Genomic DNA, 24,434 nt, shown 5'->3' with positions numbered 1-24,434 from the left:
AATATATCTCAGAGATCCAACCTGTTATTTTTTTTAAGAAACTTTTAAAGAAACATTCCCAATACCTAGAATAGAACCTGGTACTTAGTTGTCAATTAATAAGTAAGAATTTAAAGATGAATGAATGAAGACAAACTGTTCACCGCTGGCAGATCAAAAATCCCTGGCCAGAACAGGCATTAACCATTGACCAACACCACATAGGGAATCTCCATTTCCAAGCACTGGAAAATACATGAATTAATCTATAATCATTTTACGTGCTAACAATTTTTTTGTGGTAGGTGTTATCATTTTATTGGTGAGTAAACTGAGCTTAAATAATTGCCTAAATAAGCAAATTAATTTACCTCAAGTCACGTAGCTTTTGATGGTATTTTTTTTCCCAGTGGAGGAATAAATATGCATTTCTTCTCTTCACCTGCAATTTTCACTGGTTGTCCCACTCAGAATCAGAGTCAGGAAAACTGTAGGTAGAGAAGCTTTATCATTTTATATGTTCCTGTCTTACAAAGCTCCCCCTGGCTTAAGGCTGGTGGCCCACATCTGGTAACATTAAAAAACATAATTAATATGGCTTATCTGATTTTCTGGTGCTATTGAGATAAAGATATTACTGAAGTTTACCTTTACTTGAAGAATCCCTAAGGTCACTGTATATTTTCTAGGGCTGCTGTAACAAATTACAGGAAGCTTGATGGCTTAAAACAACACACATTTATTTTCTTACAGTTCTGGAGGTCAGATGTCCTAAGTCAGGTTCACTGGTCTGAGACCAAGGTGTCAGCAAAGCCAGATTTCCTTGATGGGTCCTGCTTAGTTATCATGCTGACAAGTATGATTTAGTCTTGAATTGCTGACTAAAACCAAGACTAGTTGGTTCTGACATTAAATACCATAAAGAATGAATCTAAAGACTGACTTGATTAGATTATTTGCAGTCAGCTAATATTTATTATCTACTATTTGCAAGTACCTCTTTGGACCTTAGTTTTCTTGTGTGTAAAAAAGAGAGACTGAACTGGATAATATTAACTTTAGCTCTAAAAGCAAATTTGTGGGTTTGTTGACTTTATAGCTGTTTATGAAATTGCCACGGGCCATACATCTCAGTCACATATGTCCAATTTCCAGACCTATCCCCAAAACTGTCCCAGAGCCTACGTGTATACCAGACACCAAAACCCTTCACCGTACTGCTTTCTGTGAGTTTCCACCCACTCCCCAGCCCCTACAATATACACAATCTCTTTGGTTATGGCAATTCCAACAGGCCTCTTGTTCTGCAGCCCGTGCCTGTATGGAGCAGAAGTTATGGACTATTTAAGTAGCCCACTGTAAGAAAACAAAGAGCAAAAGTGGAAACACGGCTGATCTGCTACAAAGTGCTGCAAAGAGAACAGGATAAATGGGGGCCCTGGACCCTCTATTAGGGAGAGAGAGTTGTATTGGTAGGACAGACACGTGAGGATGGAATTAGCTCCTGAATGGAAAGGAAAAGGCAAAACCAGGTTGTCTTTGAAAGGCACTAGGAAACAAGTGGGCAAATTCAGTCCATGGGTGCTGATTATGTGCTTAACATACACACAGTGTCTACCAGGTGCTGTAGAGGATGCAAAATAAATGTAAAATGGTCTTATTTTTGTCCAGACATACACCCATGACAAGATCAGTAACAATGTATAATAGTAAGGAATCATGTCAAAATACATACTAGAGGTCATAAATGCTAGGAGAGGCTCTGAGAAAGGAGAAAATTAGTATAAGTCAGATTAGGTGGGGGAAGGCTTTCGGCAAAACGTAGAACATCCCAAGTCTCAAAAAAGTTGCTAGGATTTGATTAACAAGGAGTAGTAGTAAGAATGTTGCAGGCTTGAGAAATAGAATGAGGGAAAGTAAATGACATGTTTGTTAGTGAGCAGACAGGTCCAGTTGGTCTTGGTTCAGGCAGAAACACAGTGGGGAATAAGGCGAGGTGGTAATGTGACAAGGAAACAGAAGACAAGGTAAATTTAGATTGTGGAAAGCCTCAACTGCCAAAAGATGTTTGATTTCTATCTTTTACACTTGATCTTAGTCAAAAGGCCGAGAAGTCACAATCTCTATTTTTTATCTCCAAAGTTTTTATTCAAAAAAGTGAGGTAGGGAAATTGGTATTTCAAAAATATTGAGAGATTTCCCATGACAAATAAGGGATGGGAGAAAATAGAGACAAGGAGACCATTTGGGAGGCTACTATAATGGTCCAACCATGATGTAACAGCAGATGTGTAGCTGTGAGAATAGACAGAACAGGGAGATTCAAAAACAATTTCCTTCCTAGAAGGAAGGACCAACAGAACTTGGTGATTAACACAGAAAGAAGAAATAAGAACCAAAAATGAGTCTGAAGTTCAAGATATGTTCATGACCAGAGTCAAATAATTTTAGACCTGCAAGGGTCAGACTCCCTCACTTTAAAGATGAGAAAACTATGTTTGCCCAAAGTCTCAGGACTAATTCTCAACAGAGTCAGCAGCAGAATTTCCAGGCCAGGGCTATCAGGAGATGTACCAGGCAGCATATACCTAAGTCTTCATTACAAATCATTTACAGAGTGACTCTATTTCTAATGAAGAGAACAACCAGTTCAGAGTGTGTGTAGTCATATAACAGAGAGGTCATGTTTTATAATAGTCATTTAACTACATGAACAGCTCATGCATAAAGTCAGGTGCTCCACTGTCTCTGCCGTCAATAGAAATTTGATTAGCAACTTCTTAAGGTTATGCCTTCTCCATAATGGCAACAAGCATGACGACTTATCCCTTCTCTGCCTGCTTTTTACACTTGCTGGTCACCTTAACATTTGTCTTTCTGTGTATTGAGTGTAGCTCCTTCTAGCTGGGGACTTAATTTGCCTAAGTTTTGGTGGCAAGGTATTAAATTCCTGTGGTCTACTGGTGATTGCTAAAGAAATTAATGGAATGATGCCAATTGTGATTTTAAGATTAAAGAACCTAAAATGTAAATAATGAAAGCCATGCTCCCCAGAGAGGCTACAGAGTCTAGTAAAATGAGAACTAATTTAAACATCAGGTGTATCATTCTTCAGTAGCCTCAGGTAGGCCACTGATAATTCCACTTGTCTCTTCAGTTGTCACTGGAAGCCTGCCTGTGTTGAAACAGTAATACGTAATGATATGTTTACTTATCATTGGATTTCCTTTTAGACATGGGTGAACTCAGGGTCTACTATTCAGACCTCTGCTGTGTGTGTACAATTACAGACTTTCTATTACATTTTTTCTTAGAGTGACAAGGAATTCAATCATTTACTTTCCAGTAGTCTCATCTTACTTACCTGGATTCATTTCTACTAATGCATTTATATTAGGTTGGTGCAAAAGTAATTGCATTTTTTGCTATTAAAATGGCAAAACCGTAATTACTATTGCACCAACATGGGCTTGGTTGCCGGGTGCAGTGGCTGATGCACTTTGGGAGGCCAAGGCAGGTGGATCATGAGGTCAGGAGTTCAAGACCAGTCTGGCCAGCATGGTGAAACCCCGTCTCTACTAAATATACAAAATTAGCCAGACATGGTGGCGTGCGCCTGTAGTCCCAGCTACTCGGGAGGCTGAGGCAGGAGAATTGCTTGGACCTGGGAGGCAGAGGTTGCAGTGAGCTGAGATTGTGCCACTGCACTCCAGCCTGGGCAACAGAGCAAGACTCCATCTCAAAAAAAAAAAAAGCAGGGGACTTGGCCAGGTGCAGTGTCTCACAACCTGTAATCCCAGCGCTTTGGGACGTGGAAGCGGCAGGATCATTTGACCCCAGGAGTTCAAGACCAGCCTGGGCAATGTAGTGAAATTCTGTCTGCACAAAAAATAAATTTTTAAAAATTAGCTGGGCTTGGTGGTATGTGCCTGTAGTCCCAGCTATTGGGGAGGCTGAGGTGGGAGAGTCACTTGAGCCTGGGAGGTCAAAGCTGTAGTGAGCTTTGATCATGTCACTGCACTCTAGCCTGGGCAACAGAGTGAGGTCCTGTCTCAGTAAATAAATAAATAAAATACAAACAAAAAAACATGAGCTTCACTCTTCCTAACTTTGAATCCTTTATGATTGTGACTAGGTCTTACCCTTTCCACTTTTGTTTTCTTTTTCTTTCCTTTTCTTTTTTTTTTTTTTAAAAAGGGGGGATGGTCTCACTTTGTTGCCCAGACTGGGCTCAAACTTCTGGGCTCAAGTGATCATCCCACCCTGTCCTCCTAAAGTGCTGGGATTACAGGTGTGAGCCACTGCACCCAGTGGTCTTTCCCACATCTGCATTTTAATGTCGATGTTTTGTAAGTAGGTACATTTGGAAAAGCAACCTTCCTCAAAGTAACAGAAACAAGGTAACACAGATGAGCCCTGTGGCTCGCTCCTGTAATCCCAACACTTTAGGAGGCCTAGGTGGACGGATCTCTTGAGCCCAGAAGTTCCAGAGCAACTAGGGCTGCATAGTGAGACCCCTGTCTCTACAAAACAATACAAAAATTAGTGGTGGTGCACATCTGTAGTGCCAGCTACTTGGGAGGCTGAGGTGGGAGGATCACCTGAGCCCAGAGAGGTCGAGGCAACAGTGAGCTGTGATCATGCCACTGCATTCCAGCCTGAGTGACAGAGTGAAACTCTGTCTCAAAAAAGGTGCGTGTGTTGGGGGTGGGGGTGGGGCGGCGGGGGGAGGAAGAGAGAAACAAAAGAATTTCCAAAGTATGATTTTTCTGGAATTTGACCCTGAAAGAACAGGACAGAGTTATCATTTTTTAAAATTATTTTTTCCTTCCATCCACAGATATAGACTCATTTTTAAAACCTCCATCCTTACAAAACCTTGTGGAGTAGAGCCACTAGCCCCAGTGCCCTCCATCCTCTGGATTATCCATGATTTTTTTTTTTGTCACCTCCAATTACAGTGTGTCATAGATTTTTAAAAAATGAAACTAAAGTTTAAAATAACATGATGGTTTGATGAGTTAATGCTAAGTAAATACCTATATAAAATATTGACCCACTCCCTCCACCTTTGTTGAAGCTGGGAGGTAGGAACAGTAAAAACAATCGTGTGTTTTCAATAAAATGAAAGGTTCTGTCAGAAATGAGTGGGAAATGGGCACAAAATTATGGAACTGCCCTGGATGGCTCTGCTTTCCTGGAAATGACTGCCAGATACAGGAAGTAGAGAGCAGAGGTCCACTGGGAACAGATCTCAGAAGCAGAGAGGAGCACTACTAGAGAGCAAGGGACCCTCCTCCTATACTCATCCCCCAGACTTCTCCCTCCTATGCTTGTGAACCTTTACTGGATTAACCATGAGGGTAGTGGGTAAAAATATAAAGTATATCAAGACATCACCAAGCCAGCTTATTGCAGAGGCATGGTGGAAGACTCTAAAGAGGAGAAAATCTTCCATTACGATATGTCTTAAAAATAGTTAAATTGGTCGGCAAAGCCTGAGTTCTGTCCTCTCACCCTCCTCCCTGGACATCATGAGCTTCACCATTCACTCCGCCTTCTCCACCAACTACCGGTCCCTGGGCTCTGTCCAGGTGCCCAGCTATGACTCCCGGCTGGTGAGCAGCATGGCCAGCATCTGTGCAGCCGCCAGGGGCGCTGGTTGCCAGATCTCTGTGTCCCGCTTCACCAGCTTCTTGGGCAGCATGGGGTCTGGGGGCCTGACCACGGGGATGGCCAGGGGTCTGGCAGGAATGGGAGGCATCCAGACCGAGGAGACCATGCAAAACCTGACGACCACCTGGTCTCCTACCTGGACAGAGTGAAGAGCCTGGAGACAGAGAACCAGAGGCTGGAGAGCAAAATCCAGGAGAACCTGGAGAAGAAGGGACCCCAGGTCAGAGACTGGAGCCATTACTTCAAGACCATTGAGGACCTGAGGGCTCAGATCTTCACAAATACTGTGGACAATGCGTTCTGCAGATTGACAATGCTCATCTTGCTACTGATGACTTTAGAATCAAGTATGAGACAGAGCTGGCCATGCGCCAGTGTGTGAAGAACAACATCCATGGGAATGAAATCCATGAAACTAATGTCACTCGGCTGCAGCTGGAGACAGATTGAGGCTCTCAAGGAGGAGCTGCTCTTCATGAAGAACCACGAAGAGGAAGTAAAAGGCCTACAAGCCCGGACTGCCAGCTCTGGGTTGACCGTGGAGGTAGATGTCCCCAAATCTCAGGACCTCACTCAGGCCCCCAGACCCCATGCTGCCCAAGAAGCTGGTGAAGCGGGACACAGAGATCTGGCAACCAGCGCCCCTGGCGGCTGCACAGACGCTGGCCATGCTGCTCACCAAGATAATGGCAGACATCCAGGCCCAATATGACAAGCTGGCTTGGAAGAACCAATAGGAGCTGGACAAGTACTGGTGTTAACAGATTGAGGAGAGCAACACAGGGGTCACCACGCAGTCCATCAAGGTTGGAGCTGCTATGATACTCACGGAGCTGAGACATACAGTCCAGTCCTTGGAGATCAACCTGGACTCCATGAGAAATCTGAAGGCCAGCTTGGAGAACAGCCTGAGGGAGGTGGAGGCCCGTTATGCCCTGCAGATGGAGCAGCTCAATGGGATCGTGCTGCACCTGGAGTCAGAGCTGGCACAGGCCCGGGCAGAGGGACAGTGCCAGGCCCAGGAGTACGAGGGCCTGCTGAACATCGCAGTCAAGCTAGAGGCTGAGATCGCCACCTACCACCGCCTGCTGGAAGATGGCAAGGACTTCAATCTTGGTGATGCCCTGGACAGCAGCAACTCCGTGTAAACCATCCAAAAGACCACCATCCGCTGGATAGTGGATGGCAAAGTGGTATCTGAGACCAAAGACACCAAAGTTCTGAGATATTAAGCCAGCAAAAGCAGGGTACCCTTTGGGGAGCAGGAGGCCAATAAAAAGTTCAGAGGCCAAAAACAGTTAAATTATATTACTCTCAAGTCATTACAAATATAGGTGATGATTTCATTGAAGTCCAGTGTTTTAATGAAGTACATAATCAATTAGGGTTTTTACTTTTTATTTGGAAAGAAGACATGGAAGTTGTAAAAATAGACTTCTCTTATATATTCCTCCAACTTTCCCCAATGATAATATCTCACACAACCATAGATTATCAAAACCAGAAAACTGACCAGGCACAGTGGTGTGCCACTTATAGTCCCAGCTACTCAGGTGGCTGAGGTGGGAAGATCCCTTGAGTTCAGGAGTTCAAGGCCAGCCTGGGCAACACAGTGAGACCCTGGCTCTAAAAACAAAAATGGAAGAAAACCAGAAAACTGGTGTCATCAATTGTGTTTAAGGAAACCGAGGCTCCTTTAAAAGTTTGTTATAAAATTATAGATATCTCATAAATATTGAGGTGGAAAGATTCCCTGGAAGCAGCCTAATCAGAAAGTGAAGACAGTGACATCCAGATAGGTTAATACTTCTGCCAGCACCATAATTACACTCTCTTGGCTGTACATTCCAATCACTGGAAGACAGGCAAAACTGAACCACTGGCTGGGCCCACCTTAAATCAATGACTTCAACCTCTGCAGGCAAGGCTCAAGTATCAGTACGTTTTAAAACAACTTTGCCCGCTGAAGGTTCACTTAATCAACTGATAAGGCCGGGTGCGGTGGCTCATACCTGTAATCCCAGCACTTTGGATGCCTGTAATCCCAGCATTTTGGGAGGCCGAGGCGGGCAGATCACCTGAGGTCAGGAGTTCAAGACCAGCCTAGCCAAAATGGCAAAACCCCGTCTCTACAAAAATACAAAAATTAGCTGGGCATGGTGGTGTGTGCCTGTAATCCCAGCTACTGGGGAGGCTGAGGTGGGAGAATCCCTTGAACTCCGGAGGCAGAGGTTGCAGTGAGCCGAGATCGTGCCACTGCAGTCCAGCTTGGGCGACAGAGTGAGACTCCACCTAAAAAAAAAAAAAAAAATCAACAGGCGATTAACAGGAGAAAAGGCATACATAACACCGGGGTAAAAGCAGGAGAATGATTACCCAGTAGCTTAATGGAGTACAGAAGATTTTACATCCTTTTTTCACAGGGGAAAGGGTAGACGGGAAATGTAGACATTTATTTTGAGGAGCAGCAAATGATCATTAAGAACAATGAACAGGCAGAAATTAATTAGTAAATAATTTTCTTTTGAGTTATCTTGTGAAAAAGTCCCTCCAGGCATGGCTGCATTTCTGAGTCTTTCTGCATTTCTGAGATTTCAGTGAGGGGAGGAATGCATTGCTTCTTCTAGAAAGAGGCTTCTCTAGTCAGGGAAGGAAATTTCAGAGAGTACCTCCCTGCACTTGGGGAAAGTGGGAGCAACAAGTCAAGGTTGGGGGACCTGCATTATGAGGCAGCTTCTAAAGCCTCTGTCTTTGGGGTATCGCTTTCTGAGCGTCAAGAGTAAAACGTGATGCATTCCTTTCCTTCCAACCTAGATTCTAGTAGTTTAGATCAGTATCATTGTTTTTACTTCAAAGTTCAGGAAACGCTGGAAATTGCTAGCTAATATCACAGGAAAACAAAAAACACGAGGTTGACTTCACCTATTCTGCCTACCCGCGGTAGGTAACCATGTATGAATAGAGACTCCCAGGCATAATCAAATTACCTCTGTCAAGTCCTCGCCCTAAGACTATTTTTGGAAACTAGGGATTTTCCAGATTACTGAAAGCCGTGGCGGTGTCAAAGGCCGAGCAGGAGTTTCGCAAGCGGAGCTATGAAAGCAGCCACCCTCGCGGTCATTCCTACGCCTCCGCCCTACTTCCCCACACTGGCAAAAACACGCTCCCCGGGGAGCTTTCATTTGGGAACCGATACGGTCCACAGCCCTGTGTTCTTCAAATACTGTAAAGCAGCCCTCTCCAGATTCCTTGAGGGTCACTTTATATTACACATTCGTCCACACACGACAACGAAGTCACCACTTCCACCCGCCAAAGCGCGCTCAGGTCGGCAGCCACTTCCCTTGTTAAACGCGCAACACAAGCCGCGCCGAGGCTAAAGGAAGAGGCCGGAATGCAGGGCGAAGGGGCGCAGAGATGCTAGCCAATGCTGCCACCTCTATTTTGGGTATAAAGGATCTTGTAAAGCTCCGTTATTCGTGTGGCTAAGTATCACAAACAAGGTGGTTTCGACCGGCCTTGGCTAGAGAAGGCCTCCTTAACCTCTGAGAACCCCAACGTCTGTCGCAGCACCCAACACTCCCCTAGCAGGCCCAGTTGCCGAGGGCGGAGGCGCGGCCTGGAGGGACTAGTTGGCGCGCGGCGGCCCGGCGTGGTGACGTCAGGGCGGAAGCGCACGCGGCGTGAAGCGGCCCAGAACCCGGCGGTCACGGGAATATCCGTCGCGTCGAGAACGCTGGTTAGTCTTGTTTCGGGTTCCGGCTGCGTTGGGCTTGCGTGCGGCTCGCTAAGACTATGGCGTCCGGGCCTCATTCGACAGCTACTGCTGCCGCCGCCGCCTCATCGGCCGCTCCAAGCGCGGGCGGCTCCAGCTCCGGAACGACGACCACGACGACGACCACGACGGGAGGGATCCTGATCGGCGATCGCCTGTACTCGGAAGTTTCACTTACCATCGACCACTCTCTGATTCCGGAGGAGAGGCTCTCGCCCACCCCCTCCATGCAGGACGGGCTCGACCTGCCCAGCGAGACGGACTTACGCATCCTGGGCTGCGAGCTCATCCAGGCTGCCGGCATTCTCCTCCGGCTGCCGCAGGTCAGTGCTCCGGCCCCGGGCCGGCCCGGCGCTTCTCTCCTCCCCTCCGTTCTCTACGCCGCATGCCAGTATCACCGTGCCCCGGGAGGGTGGGGACAGCTCCCTCAGGCTTTCCTGTTCGGGGCCCAGCCGGGGCTGGGGCGTGCCGGGGCGGGGGGCTGCGGAGGCGGAGCGAGGACTTGGCAGCTGGCTGTTCGCGGCGGCGGGAGGGGAAAGGGAAGCGATCGGCGGCACAAAATGGCGGCGGCGCTTGGAGCGGGCCCGCCTGACCCCTGCGCTTCCGTTCTCCTTTCTTGTCTGCAGGTGGCGATGGCAACGGGGCAGGTGTTGTTTCATCGTTTTTTCTACTCCAAATCTTTCGTCAAACACAGTTTCGAGGTAAGCACAGCGGAGGCGGGTAAAAGGGATTTTTTCATCCGGAAATGGGCAGAGTAGGGGTAGTGTCAGCAGCCAGCTATTCCAGAAAGGGAGTGGTTTAGTTTAGGCCTTTGTACCTACTTTTCACTCGCCAGGACGTGGAAACCTTTAGAATGTGGTTCAAAATCGATCCCGAGCCTAAGTGCCCTCTTAACGAGAAGTACAGTTTTCAACCAAATGCAGAACTCCTGTAAGATTGAGCTTGACTCGGGAACCAAAATTAAGATGAGTGAAACAACAAAAAAAGTATAGTACTAGCATAGCTGGTAGGCTTATGGCATAGAGATGTCCTTTCTAATTTTACTAAAAGTTGTCCCACTTATGTTCTAAAGTTTATTCTTCAAAGTGAGTTTAATCTAACAATGGCTTTTGTGGCTCATGGGTTCTTTCAGATTGTTGCTATGGCTTGTATTAATCTTGCATCAAAAATCGAAGAAGCACCTAGAAGAATAAGAGATGTGATTAATGTATTCCACCACCTCCGCCAGTTAAGAGGAAAAAGGTAAGATTGGCATTATTGAACATAGCATTTCTTGCTACTGCTGTACCGTGCACCAGTCATCAAATCAAAACATCTTTCCTCTCAAGTGAATACGGATGCAAAAGAAAACGGATTTTAGGTGTTAAAGTTCATATAGGAACACTGATATTTAAAATAATTTGAAAAAAGAAACATAATTAACCGGTTATCTAAAGTTTGTAGAGGCAGTTGCATTTATGGACAATCCTAACAGTGCTGTGAAGCCAGGCCTGTGGCTTAAGATTAAACAAGAAAGGGAGTACATTTGGCTCAAGTGTGAGTGTATTCTGTAAGTTATTTTTCCTCTCCCCTCTCTGGAAGACTGAAGGCTGGAAGTTTAAACACTGTAGTTTAAGTTAATATTGTGGCAAAGTTCTGTGTAGATTGTTTTTCTACTCGAAGTCCCAGTTAATTCTTTATCAATCGAGGTTGGCTTTTGTTAGAGTACTTCTCAACATTGAACTACGATAAATCGAATAATACCGGATCTGAAAGGACTGCAGGATGATAAAGTTTGAAGTTTGAAGTCAAAGGGATTAAACAGGTATTTTGTTTTGGTCAGATACAGTCTCAGTGAGTGGGTTAGAAAATTAACAAGTAAGATTGATTGGGTTGCATTTAGATAGGGCCATTTATTTGATGTTGTAAGAAAATACAGAGACTGAAATAGTATCTCCTAGGTGTTGTGGTAACATAATTTTATGTGGACCTATGTGTTCCTGTGAGGCAGTACCAAAAAGTTTGTTGCAGGACTTCCTGCATCTACAGGTGACTTCCAGTACATGCTGTAGAATGATATATTTGGTGTAGAATAGTTTTTGCATTCACTCTTTAAGGAATTGTAGTGATGTTAGACAAATTGTACTGAGTTTGAAAGGAAGTTATTAAAAGGATTATAAGTTGTTCTGGGGGTTGGGTATGTTGGTTAGTGCTGTTAGTATCCTATATGAGTAGTCCTTATTGGCTGAATCTGTAAGTTGGCAGTAATGGAACTATTCAGACAAGCAAATATTAAAGCAACTTTAAGATGACTAGTCTATTCTGTGAGTCTACAGACAGTTCTTTTTTAAAAAAAGAGTATCCTAGTCAAAAAGTTTGAAACAGTTTTCCTACATAGTTTTTCTCCCCCATCTTTTCTCATTCACCTTAACTGTGTCCAGAGATAGAGTAATTTTTAAATTCTAAAGTATCTTTTAGTTTGTTGATGAGTCCCTGGGAATTGGGAAGATTTCAAATTGGTCTTTGGTATGGTCTGAGCTTAAATCTGTATTTAGATACCTGGCTGATTCTTCAGGATGTTTAAAGTAATGACACTAATACAAGGCTCTGTCTTTAGTCAAAGGTTTCTCTTTGCTTAAAGGAAATGGTTTTCTAGTATTCTTTGAACCATTGAGCCAACTATTATGTAATCACATGATTATCTTTTGTGGAATTTTCCTGTGAGACTAAAGAGTTTTCTTTGTTGATGTCAGAATAGGTCTTAACTGTAAAAACCATGGAATTTAAAATAATATAATCTCACTTGATTGTTGTGTCTGATGTAACTTTGTTTTTTGGGTCGTTATTACAGAGAAACTGATTTTGTTTCAATCTTAGAAGTCTGATTATAGCAAAATTTAAAAGGAGTTGTTAATTGCATGGAAGCCTTTTTTTAAAGCAGGATGTAAAAGTGTTTCTATGCATATTACAAGTTTACTCAAGCAGGTAACTTGTATATGTTATTAACTTCAACTCTTTTTTCCCTTGCAACCGACTATACAGCGACCAGCTACATTTACCAAAGCCTGGGTGATGTGGAGTGGTACATAGAGATGAAGCTGTCGTCATGGCAACAGTGAGTGAAGTATCGAAAATCCCCAAGGAGAAGCCAGTGCTCTGAGAATAGGTCACTGGAATCGGGGACTAACAGGTTGGCCACTGGTGAACCATTTAGAAAAACTCCTGTTTCTTGTTATAAGCTTTTGTCTTTGCTGTCCAAGTTATTAGAACTATAGCTTTGTATTTATTTTTGCATAGGTTAATGTCATTAGAAAGTACTATCAGTATTATACATTAGTTACGTAAAGCATCTCACTTGTCTTAATGATGCTATTTGTTTTAATCTAGTTTATTCATAACTTTAAGTTGTAGTGTGACTTTGACAATTACAGTGGAGATACATTATTCATGTCGCTTGTAGGTCATTGGTCTCTTCAGCCTGGCTACACACTGAGAATTAGCAGAGGAGCTTTTTAAAAAGTACTAGTGCTTAGTCCCCAACCTGGATTGTTTGGCCTATTCCTCCTTCAGTATTTTGTGGTTCGATATTATAAGTTCACAATAAACGGGTAAATTTAGAGGGGGATTGCTTTTTCATTGTTGTAGTTTCCAAATATTTACTTTTGAGATGCAGCGTATTAAAATTTTCAAAGACTGGTTTAACCATTCTCATTAGTAAATATGATGTATTTTCAGTGTATCCATAGATAATAAAAGTTGGATAGGTAAGAATTGGAAGGGTGTTAAGTGATGTCATTTAGTCTGCCACCTTTCTACTGTATAATTCTGTGGCTCTACAAGGTGGCCTTCAGTTTGTTTAAATACCTATAAAGGATGTTTCTACTTTTAAGTAGGCATTACAAATTTTTGTATATTGCTTGGCAGTATGCCTGTTTGTAAACTACCAATCTGTTATAGTCTGTTGACCTGGTTCCAAAATTTCTCAGTCTTTGTAACACATAAATGAGACTAACCATGTTTGGACTTTGTAATTTTTTTTGTTGTTATGTGTCAATTACATAATCATGCTAAAGGAAAATAGCTCCTCTAACAAACCATAATAATAAACTTCTAATGACCAAAGACCAGGATTTTCTAATGCTGAAAATAATTCTCGTATAAATCAGAAAAATTGGACAATAGAAACTTAAAGCAGAGATTGAGTTAGTTTGTGTGTTGATAATGAAAATTATTTTTGAGTTTTCTCTGAATAGATGAAGACTTCTATTTTAAAGAGATTTTAAAATGCCACCTCCTCAAACTTTATTGGCAAAGAAAGTTTACCTGATTGGGGAGGAAGAAATTCTAGCAGGCCTTAATTTAATGTGCTTGTTGCAACAGAAAGTACTAATTTATACTTTGAGACTTTGTTTACTTCTGATTGATGGAGATATATTTTTTAAATTTATGATACAAAGTAATCTCTACCAGGTAGTTGTAAATTACGGGTGCACCGTTGATTTGTGAGGTAGAACCAATTCTGAACAAAATAAAGGTGTCTCGTTTTAGGTTATGTACCCACAAAGTTAACTTTGAAAATTGCAGGTAATAAATAGCAGGATTAAGCAAGAAGTTAAATATATATTGAATTATAGTAAATAATGGGTTTGGTTTTCTTAAATCTATTTTTATGTCATTGGAATTTTGACACAAAAACAAAGAACATGGCATCATTAAGTCTGATTTGGGACTAAATAGTAGCTATAATTCAAACAAATATTTAGCTTCTTTAATTGCAAGAACAAATCAATTATATCACCCTTTGAAGGCAGTTCTTAAAGCAGGTTATCTGAAGAGGTATAGATAATTTTTATTAACAAATGGAGAAAAATGAGACAACTATGTTTTCATAAAATTACATTTTACTAGGGATTTTGATGATACCGTCTTCTGTCTGGATTGCAAGGGGTTAAGAGTTAAAACGGTGTGCAGCTGTAACACTGGAGCTATTTTATCTCTTAATGACAGTTAAGGAGAGCCATTAGATAACACAGCCATAAGTTAAAAAGAGGCTGAGGTTGGTTTAACTTTTTTCCAAATTTCCTATGATGATAAAACCTGATCATAGACCTTAAGATCTTTGGAATATGTTTGTTTGTATGTATGTGTGTATATATATATATATACACGTATCTATATACACATATATATATACATATACATGTATATATATATGTGTATATAGATACGTATATATATGTGTATATATATACGTATATATATGTGTATATAGATACGTGTATATATATGTGTATATAGATACGTGTATATATATATATATATATATATGGAGGGAGAGATAGGTTGTTTTCATGAGAATTACGTTTGACTTATTTTCCAAAGAGCAATTTGTAGCTGATAAAATGGATTCATCATTACACGTTAATATTAGAAAGCAGCTCAATGAGGCCAGCTGGTGGCCTCATTCCTCATAGGTGTGAGGAATGGAACTGAGTGAAGGCCATTTTAAGTAACAGCTGTCTTTTATCTTGTCAGCTCTGCCAATTTTTGTTTAGTAAGCTTTCCAGTTTCTGTAATATTTTTAAATGGAAGAAAGGAAAATGTATGATAACTGACTTTTTACTCTGTTATAATAGGGGCAATGAAGTTCATCGCAGATTGTTTTCTAACCTTCAGTGCATGTGTTGAAATAGATTTTTGTTTTAAAAATATGAGATTACATTTTTCTGGATCTGGTGTGCATTGGGGTAGAGAGGATGACTGTCTTAAAAATAGATGGTGTATTCTGCCTAGAGCAAAGACTCTTGTCTTTTGGCTGAAAATGAACTGAGTATGGACAAAAATATTGAAGTATTCTACTTGTAAACTTACCGTATAATCAGTGTCTTGATAAAATTGTAGTTTTTGTTGGTTGGATCTAAGAATGTGTTGGACTTGGGTAAATTTCAGACGTGACCAACAACAAAAAACAAAAGCCCAATTCCTTAACCTTTCTTGACTGAAACTTCTCAGGAAGAAACCAGTTTTGAATTGTAAGACATAAATAAGATTGTCTTTTATTGTAAGTTTTTAAACTATGTAATAAAACATTCGGGGATAACATCAGTTGAATGTGCTACTTTTAAAGCATTAAACCACTGACATAAGCCTTCTGTATTATAGAAACTTCTGAGTTACCAAAATTTAGTCTGGTACAGAGCCCTTGAATATGTTCTGGTTCCCTCACTATGGCCCTTCATTCTCTTCTGTGTTAATAGTAAAGCATATTGCCTAATAACTGCAACCCTGACCAAATTTTGGCCTGGATCTCATGGGTCACGTGGAGTTTTAAATACGATTTTTAATTTACTTGGGTAATTGAGCTGAATCTTTAGTTTTCAGATTACTTTTTTAAAGAGGTAGGCTCTTAGAACAAATTATTAAAAACATATTACCCCATTGGAGGGGAATCTGGATTAACTACCCACTGTTCCCCCCCAGCTTTTGAAAAATTTTGGCCATATAGAATGAGTGAAAAATCAGTATGATCTTATGAGGGCTTTATAGTACTGTAAATCTTAGGAGCACGTTAGTTGTTTTGTTTGTTTGTTTTGCCAGTCAGATAGCATTGGGGGATTGTATACCAACTTTAGTGACACTGATATTAGTAAGTTCTGATAACCCACTACCATCGGACCAGCCTGGAGCACATGACTTTGGCCAGTGGAAAGTCTCTTGGAGAGACTTTGAGGTTTGTGATAACAAATCATGCTATCACTAAAGTTAAATACATACATATACACACATATATATATATATATATATATATACACACACACCTAGAATATAAGCAGAATGGAAAAGTTGGCAGGGATGAATTCAAGAGCATTAGAGTGAATTTTTTTCATTACAGAATTGTTAGTTCCTTTAGGAACTTAGTCTCGTAGATATATATATTTAATTAGCATAACTTGGACAGCACAAGATTAATGCTTTAACTTGTTTGCAGGAGTTTAAAAAGCTGGTTTCTGTTGCCAATAGTTGGTTGGAAGGGAAAATGGAGATGCCACAAATAAAATTTTTTGGATGTGCAAAACAGTTTTGATTTTATTTCTTACAAACTATAGGACTCCAAGCCCCCTGATCCTTGATCAGAACTACATTAACACCAAAAATCAAGTTATCAAAGCAGAGAGGAGGGTGCTAAAGGAGTTGGGATTTTGTGTTCATGTCAAGCATCCTCATAAGGTGAGTTGTAGAGTACAGAAATTGGGTTCGTAAGTATTAGGACTTTTCTAAAAATTCTATTTTATATGAATTTATGTTTCTATCTGAGCATTAACCTTGGTTTTAAAAAGCATTCGTTTAAAGGTTCAGGCTTCATCGAAAAACATTCTTTTGGATGTTGAGATTTATCAGTAAAATGACAGTCAAAAATGGAGGTTCAAATCTTAAATCTTAATTGTGTGCTCATAGAGAAGTTATTTTTGTTTCTGTGGTTAAAGTCCCAGTTTTTCCACCTAGAAAACAGAGATGTAAAGTTCCTCATAACAAGGAATAAAATGTGTAGCTGCAAAAGTATCTGGCACACTTATCGTCATAGTAGAATGTCTAAGTGTTGGCTGCTCACTGTTACCATTACTGGAAATTTGTTTCTCCCAACATCTCTTAGCTTTCATTATCAATATAAGCCGTAGAGTGAGTTACCCGGGTCAGGACTACCTGGGCTAGAAATGTACCTTGGGAAATTAGGTGAAATAATCTAGCACGGTGCCCATCACATAGTAAAGTGCCAATGAAAAATATTCTTTTAATTGCCTTTTTTCCTGTACAATTTTGAAATATACTTCGTAATTTATATAAAATCTAGTCATATAACAGTTCACATTAGAATCTTACGTACATTTAAATTGGTCTGTATTATCGATGCACAATTAGAACTTGAGTCTAACATTTTCAATTACTTTTTTCATTGAACTCTACTCCGAAAGAACTACCAGTATACTAAATTGAGTTTTTTTCCTTGTCCTTCAGATCATTGTTATGTATTTACAAGTCTTAGAATGTGAACGTAATCAAACCCTGGTTCAAACTGCCTGGTAAGTCACTTTTTTAGATTTCTTTCCTAGCCAGGAAAACAGAAGCAGAAATAAAGTAAGTTTCGTTTTCCCTTTCCAAAATAATGAGATAAGTTTGTTTGGGGCTTTTTGTTGTTTTTTTGTTTTGTTTTTTTAACCAAAAGGTAAATAATGCTTATTTCTGCTTCCTGTTTTCTTGGCTTGACTAATTACTTTTAATGGAGAACTCAATTTAACTTTGTTCTTTTTTCTACTCTTTAATTAAAGGGTAGTCCATGATGGTAAGTCATAGAACTCTGCCCTCTGCACTTCAGCCCATGACCTCAGGATGGCCTGATTGGCTACCCTGCTCTCCAGCCAATCCAGTGCAAGCTCTCATCCGAGATTCACTGAAGTGGTCCATATCCATCTGGCAGCATCTTCTAGTTCTGTCGGGGTGTCAAAAGGATTTGTATATTTGCTTCTAGAAGTAACTATTTGACGTGCCTATGTATTTAATGTATACTTGTAACTATCAAAATGAATAGTTCATTTTTGATAGATTTGTTGTGCAGCCATTATGAATTAAATGGTTTCTTATTAGGAATTTGACTAAATTTTTATTTTTAGTGTGTATAGCATGAATTCTACGAAAGGAGACTGCAAACTTGCAGCTTAAAATGGGCACCAGTTCCCACACTGGCTTAATTTGTATAACTGCTTGGCTGTATTGCGGGTAATAATATTAGAAGCAAGAAGCACTTCATTTTTAAAAGAGATGTTACTATTATATTGCTTAAATGCTTTAGCACTTGGACTTCTTGAGATGCAGATGTGTGATTTGGAGTGCTGGCTTATTTAAAGGTCAAGCCAAGGAGTTTGTAGTTCAGTCACAACTACTGTTTCCTAAGACTATTGATGTGAAGGACTTAGTGAAGTAATTTTTATATTCTGGGCTTCCCAGCAAGATGTCCTTTTTATGACTGCCATGCTTCTTTTGGACTCAGTAAATATTTGTAATGTTAGAAAAGTCTCATTTTTATAAAATGCATGACATTTTAAGTATGTGTTGCATAAAATGGATTATAGCAGTTCTCATGGTTTAGGATTTTTAAGAAATAGTCCATTTAATTTCAGCTTAACCTTTTAAATTACCTGTAAAATTTCTTTAATAGTTTAGGAATGTTGTGGGGAGGGTTCATTAATAAAAGTTCAGCAATTTTTTAACTGAAATAGTTTATCTCTTTTACATAGTCACAAAAAAGGTATGTAAACAAGGCCATTATATGTGTTTATTGCTCTTGACTTCCCTATCTAGATTTTCTAAGTATCTTAGCTTTCTTAATATAAGTTTAACTTGGTACTTACTGAAAATGCCTTTTTACCCCTGTTAACGGTATTTTGAGCTTTTGAAAAGAACTTGGTTGACACTGCTTTTATTGTGGATAAAGGAGAGATGGTCAGTAATTAATGGCTTGAAGTATTATTGGAGTGGTTTATCATTTCTGAAACTAATCGTGTCAAAATTGACTTTGAAAAGCATTGCTTTTTACAGAAATATATTAACTTTAGAAGTAATTTCTAGTTTGGATTGTAATACGAAGTAATTTAAAAGGGCTTCGCTCATATATAGGAAAATTGCATATGGTCCTAGTATTAAATTCTTACTGCTTACTGATTTTTTTGTTAAGAGTTGTTTTATGCTAGAATATGAGGATGTGAATATAAATAAGAGAAGAAAAAAGAATAAAGTAGATTGAGTCTCCAATTTTATGTAAGCTTCAGAAGAAATGGTTTGTTTACATGCAAGCTTATAGTTGAAATATTTTTCAGGAATTACATGAATGACAGTCTTCGAACCAATGTGTTTGTTCGATTTCAACCAGAGACTATAGCATGTGCTTGCATCTACCTTGCAGCTAGAGCACTTCAGGTAGGTGTATATTTCCCATTTTGTTCTGCAGGATAAATCACACAAATTTTCGGTGGTTCCAATACAGATTTAGCAAAAATTTAATTTAAAACATTCTGTTCTTATGGTTTAGATTCCATTGCCAAGTCGTCCCCATTGGTTTCTTCTTTTTGGTACTACAGAAGAGGAAATCCAGGAAATCTGCATAGAAACGCTTAGGCTTTATACCAGAAAAAAGGTATTCTGTATTTACTCGTTTGTGCCAACATGTTAAGAGTCTAAGCCACTCTGAGGAAGAAATACTAACTTTTTTTCTCCAACAGCCCAACTACGAATTACTGGAAAAAGAAGTAGAAAAAAGAAAAGTAGCCTTACAAGAAGCCAAATTAAAAGCAAAGGGATTGAATCCAGATGGAACTCCAGCCCTTTCAACCCTAGGTGGATTTTCTCCAGCCTCCAAGCCATGTAAGATGTATTTAGAATTAAAATGACTTGGGGGCACTGAAAGTGTGTCTTTATTAGAGAGCTGTTACATTTGAAAGTTGCACAGAGAAAAATGATGTTAAGAAACTGCTACTGTGTTCTCTCATGGCAGTCAACTAACATGGAAGCGGAAGCATGGTACTTTGAGTTACATTTAGAAACAACTTTTGGCCCTCTGTTAAATCCAGTAAACATGTTATTATTATGTCTTTTAAAAGCATCGCCAAGAGAAGTAAAAGCTGAAGAGAAATCACCAATCTCCATTAATGTGAAGACAGTCAAAAAAGAACCTGAGGATAGACAACAGGCTTCCAAAAGCCCTTACAATGGGTGAGTATACTTGGGCTGGAAAACAGGCTTGAGGAATCTTTTATGTGTTTACTTTTTAACACACTAAGTTTGTAACTAATATGTCATGATTTTTTGAAGTGTAAGAAAAGACAGCAAGAGAAGTAGAAATAGCAGAAGTGCAAGTCGATCAAGGTCAAGAACACGATCACGTTCTAGATCACATACTCCAAGAAGACAGTAAGTAAATGTTTTCTTAGTGAAGCAGTCTTATTTGGAGTTTTTAAAGGTTTATTGCTTTTTCTTTAAAAATTGAACATAGATTATTTTCAAAGTTAGGTTAGAATTAGGCTTTTAATATGAGGCAAATTATGAGAAATGAGTTTGGACATATTCTGGACATAGAGTATCTTAATGGCATTCTGCTATATTTTCTCCCATGTTTTTTGGAGAAGTGTAGGAGCTACCCACAAAGTGCTTGAGGGCCATAGTATTGTTCGTAATGTGAAAACTTCTTTTTTTTTTTTTAATTTCAGTTAGAAAATGTATTTCATTAACCCCTTATTAATAACCAATAATCAAATTAACCAGTCAATGAATCTTCCTTAGGCCTGTAATTAGATTGTTGGCTCCTCATGGCTCTTCAGTGTCTTTTGAACATGTGGGAGATATTTAATAAAAAGCATAGCTCTAGGACACTATAAAAATTGCTAATTACTCCCCTCGGAATAGAGACATAAGAACATTTGCTTAAGATTTAATATGTTATATATAGGCTTGGGCATACAGCAGTGAGGGGTGGGGAGATTTTGAAAAGTTCTGGTTTGTCATTTATGTAGCTGGTAGTTTTGTTTTGAACCTGTTATGAGCAACCACCAGAATAATCTGTTCCCCATAGAAACTGAACCTAAACTTCAAATTTTTATTATCTAAGCTATAATAATAGGCGGAGTCGATCTGGAACATACAGCTCGAGATCAAGAAGCAGGTCCCGCAGTCACAGTGAAAGCCCTCGAAGACATCATAATCATGGTTCTCCTCACCTTAAGGTCAAGCATACCAGAGATGATTTAAAAAGTTCAAACAGACATGGTCATAAAAGGAAAAAATCTCGTTCTCGATCTCAGAGCAAGTCTCGGGATCACTCAGATGCAGCCAAGAAACACAGGCATGAAAGGGGACATCATAGGGACAGGCGTGAACGATCTCGCTCCTTTGAGAGGTCCCATAAAAGCAAGCACCATGGTGGCAGTCGCTCAGGACATGGCAGGCACAGGCGCTGACTTTCTCTTCCTTTGAGCCTGCATCAGTTCTTGGTTTTGCCTATCTGCAGTGTGATGTATGGACTCAATCAAAACATTAAACGCAAACTGATTAGGATTTGATTTCTTGAAACCCTCTAGGTCTCTAGAACACTGAGGACAGTTTCTTTTGAAAAGAACTATGTTAATTTTTTTGCACATTAAAATGCCCTAGCAGTATCTAATTAAAAACCATGGTCAGGTTCAATTGTACTTTATTATAGTTGTGTATTGTTTATTGCTATAAGAACTGGAGCGTGAATTCTGTAAAAATGTATCTTATTTTTATACAGATAAAATTGCAGACACTGTTCTATTTAAGTGGTTATTTGTTTAAATGATGGTGAATACTTTCTTAACACTGGTTTGTCTGCATGTGTAAAGATTTTTACAAGGAAATAAAATACAAATCTTGTTTTTTCTAAACTGCTTCAAATACCTTATTTAAATAAATTATTAAAACGGAAAATTTTAATAGCAAAATGGCTGTACTGGTTTTCTGACAAACTTATTCTTTCCTCCATTAGATGGTAGTTTGAGATTATTAAAATGCAATTCTTAACTGCATTGTGAGTTATTGTAAGTCTTCACTGTATATATGGAAAAAGTAAATGGGAGTTGCCCAACAATGTAGCATTGAATGTTATATTGTAACACTAAACCAAAAAACCTGATTTGCTTTTGAATGGTATCGTAAGGTAATTTTGAGCCAGATTTAAGTACTATTTCTGAAATGAGGTACCCTACTGAATGAACCAAAACTCAGTAACTATTGAGCTTCAACAGTTCTGTATAATTTAGGCATTTAATATTACGACTTTTACGTAGGCTAGGAGAAAAGATGAGGCCCCTGACCTTGAGTGGTTGATAGAATACAAGCTGATCACAAAGAAGTGAAGTTTTGATGAAAAAGCCAGAATTTCTATCCAAATGAATGTTTTAAAGTTACTCACATTTAGTATTTTTTTCAACATTTTGGAAATCAGTTTACAGAGTCAAAATGTTGCATTGCTTTATAATTACACTAAGGTCTCCATTACATTTATTTTACCTACTTTAATTGTCCACTAGACTTGGCTCCAAGTGATTTGTTGGCTGTTTCAAGAAATAAAATACACCCACAAAGAGGAAGATGTATTACTGCTAAGGATATTTTTAAAAATAAAGTTACAGCTTCTGAAGAGGATTCCAAAGACTTAAAATGTGTTCACCAATGGCAGGTGGTGGAGGCTGGAAAAAATAGCTTCACAAGGCAACTCCTTTGAAGGAGATAAGATTCATTAGGATATGAAAGTGTTGGGTGTGCTACTTAAATCAGTTATAGTTCTAACTATAAAGACTAACCAGAAACTAACAAGACCCAGCATAAGTTAGCCACTTCATGCTTGAAAGAGGGTAGATAGTTCATTAAGACTTCTTTCTGCATGATTTGTAATACACATTGCTGAATTATAAATTGTTATTTCTGAAAAGCTAACTGCTTCTAAATGCTAAACAGTTTGTTTCCTTTACAAGACAGACATTGAAGAAAGGCAAAGGCAAATGTCAGCAAAGGCCCTATTAGCAAATTAATCTTGAATTTTTTTTTTAACTTTTTTTTTTTTTTTTTTTAGAGACGAGGTCTTGCTACGTTGCCCAGGTCGGTCACGAACTCCTGGCCTCAAGTGATCCTCCCACCTCAGCCTCCCAAGTATTAAATTCTTAATAGTATTGAAATTACTTATGTCCCTAATCTTTGCCTGGAAATAGGAGTGCTGTGGGTGAGGGTTGTTTGTGAAGATGGGGAGTTGTGGAGGATACACCTGCATGTGGAATGAGGTTTGTATGTTAAAGGTGTTTTTAGAGGTGGCTTTGTGGGCTAGGCAAAGATCTTTTTCAGGGTCTTGATTTTTGTCTTATGGTCTGTTACTGAATCCGTTTTCTAAGTTGTCAGGATGTTAACCTCATGCTGCTCTATGGCTATTTAAAAACTCTCTAAAAGTAATACTGATTTTCAAACTTATTTTGAGAAACAAAGTTGTGTAATACCCATAATACCTGTTTATTAACTCCAAAAATAATGATTAGCAGAACTTAATCTGTACCCCACCAATTCACCACTCCACCTCCCACCCTTGCCATTGGGAAGAAAATCCCATACAAGTAAAGTTTGTTCCCAAGTGTTTCAGTCCACAAGGTTGAGGATTTTTAAAACATAACCATATAGCTTTATTGTAAGAGTTAAAAGTAATGCCTTACTACCCCTGTCAGTATCCAGAGAGCCCTAATCTCTAATTTGTTTTAACTGATTTGTTCAAAGTCCAAATATGTTGCATTGGCTTTAACCACAGGCTTCTCCATATTTCTTATTTGAAGAAATTGGGTCATGTCCTGAAGGATTTTTCGCCTTCTGGGTTTGTTCATTGTAACTCTGTGCTGTCACTGAACACATTTTTCTGTCCACTGTGTGGTAAACTGGTAGATCTTGAGGCTTGATCAGATTCAGGTTTAATTTTTTTACGTGTTTGGAATTAGAAGCCTGGACACCCAGACTGTTATTTTAGAACTGAAAACTAGGTTGCTGCCTCATCCACCAGGTATTTTACTGGGTTCTCAGTTCTTATCCATTGGTGCTTGTACCTTACCGGCTTTTGTATCTGTTTTTCCCTCTGTTCTCTGTCTCATGTTTTGGTTGGCCCATTACAGCAATGAAAATGTTATTTGTCCTAATGATCCTGATACTTTTTTTCTTTAAATGACCCACAAATTAAAACCCTTTTTTTCTTTGAGATGAAGTAGTCTCGCTCCGTCTCCCAGGCTGGAGTGCAGTGGCATGATCTTGGCTCACTGCAAGCTCCCCCTCCCAGGTTCACGCCATTCTCCTGCCTCAGCCTCCTGAGTAGCTGGGACTACAGACTCCCTCCACCACACCTGGCTAATTTTTTTGTGTTTTTAGTAGAGACGGGGTTTCACCTGTGTTAGTCAGGATGGTCTCGATCTCCTCACTTTGTGATCCACCTGCCTCG

At 39.7% G+C, this 24,434-nt stretch overlaps 1 protein-coding gene and 1 pseudogene across 3 annotated transcripts; both read left to right on the top strand.

Annotated features, from left to right (window-relative positions):
* Positions 1-5,513: 5,513 nt before the first annotated feature.
* Positions 5,514-6,887, top strand: LOC134732920 (keratin, type I cytoskeletal 18-like; annotated as a pseudogene).
* Positions 6,888-9,369: 2,482 nt separating this feature from the next.
* Positions 9,370-23,145, top strand: CCNL1 (cyclin L1). 3 transcript variants are annotated; one of them, XM_063620309.1, is made up of 11 exons: positions 9,370-9,753; positions 10,057-10,131; positions 10,563-10,672; positions 16,516-16,636; positions 17,423-17,487; positions 19,279-19,378; positions 19,491-19,595; positions 19,681-19,822; positions 20,059-20,170; positions 20,270-20,368; positions 21,063-21,855. In XM_063620309.1, the coding sequence occupies exons 1-11, from the start codon at positions 9,451-9,453 to the stop codon at positions 21,409-21,411; spliced, it is 1,581 nt and encodes a 526-aa protein (XP_063476379.1). In that variant the 5' UTR covers positions 9,370-9,450; the 3' UTR covers positions 21,412-21,855. The 3 variants fall into 3 exon arrangements, with proteins under 3 accessions (XP_063476379.1, XP_063476380.1, XP_063476381.1); XM_063620310.1 differs by lacking the exon at positions 21,063-21,855 and adding an exon at positions 23,043-23,145 and having other exon boundaries at positions 9,451-9,753; XM_063620311.1 differs by lacking the exons at positions 19,279-19,378; positions 19,491-19,595; positions 19,681-19,822; ... (1 more) ...; positions 20,270-20,368; positions 21,063-21,855 and adding an exon at positions 17,734-19,160 and having other exon boundaries at positions 9,451-9,753.
* The last annotated feature ends 1,289 nt before the right edge of the window (positions 23,146-24,434 follow it).

The sequence above is a fragment of the Symphalangus syndactylus genome, chromosome 17 (genome assembly GCF_028878055.3).
Source record: "Symphalangus syndactylus isolate Jambi chromosome 17, NHGRI_mSymSyn1-v2.1_pri, whole genome shotgun sequence".
Classification (NCBI taxonomy): Eukaryota; Metazoa; Chordata; class Mammalia; order Primates; family Hylobatidae; genus Symphalangus; species Symphalangus syndactylus.
The sequence above is the reverse complement of the archived record's forward strand: the minus strand, read 5'-3'. Positions and strand labels throughout refer to the sequence as shown.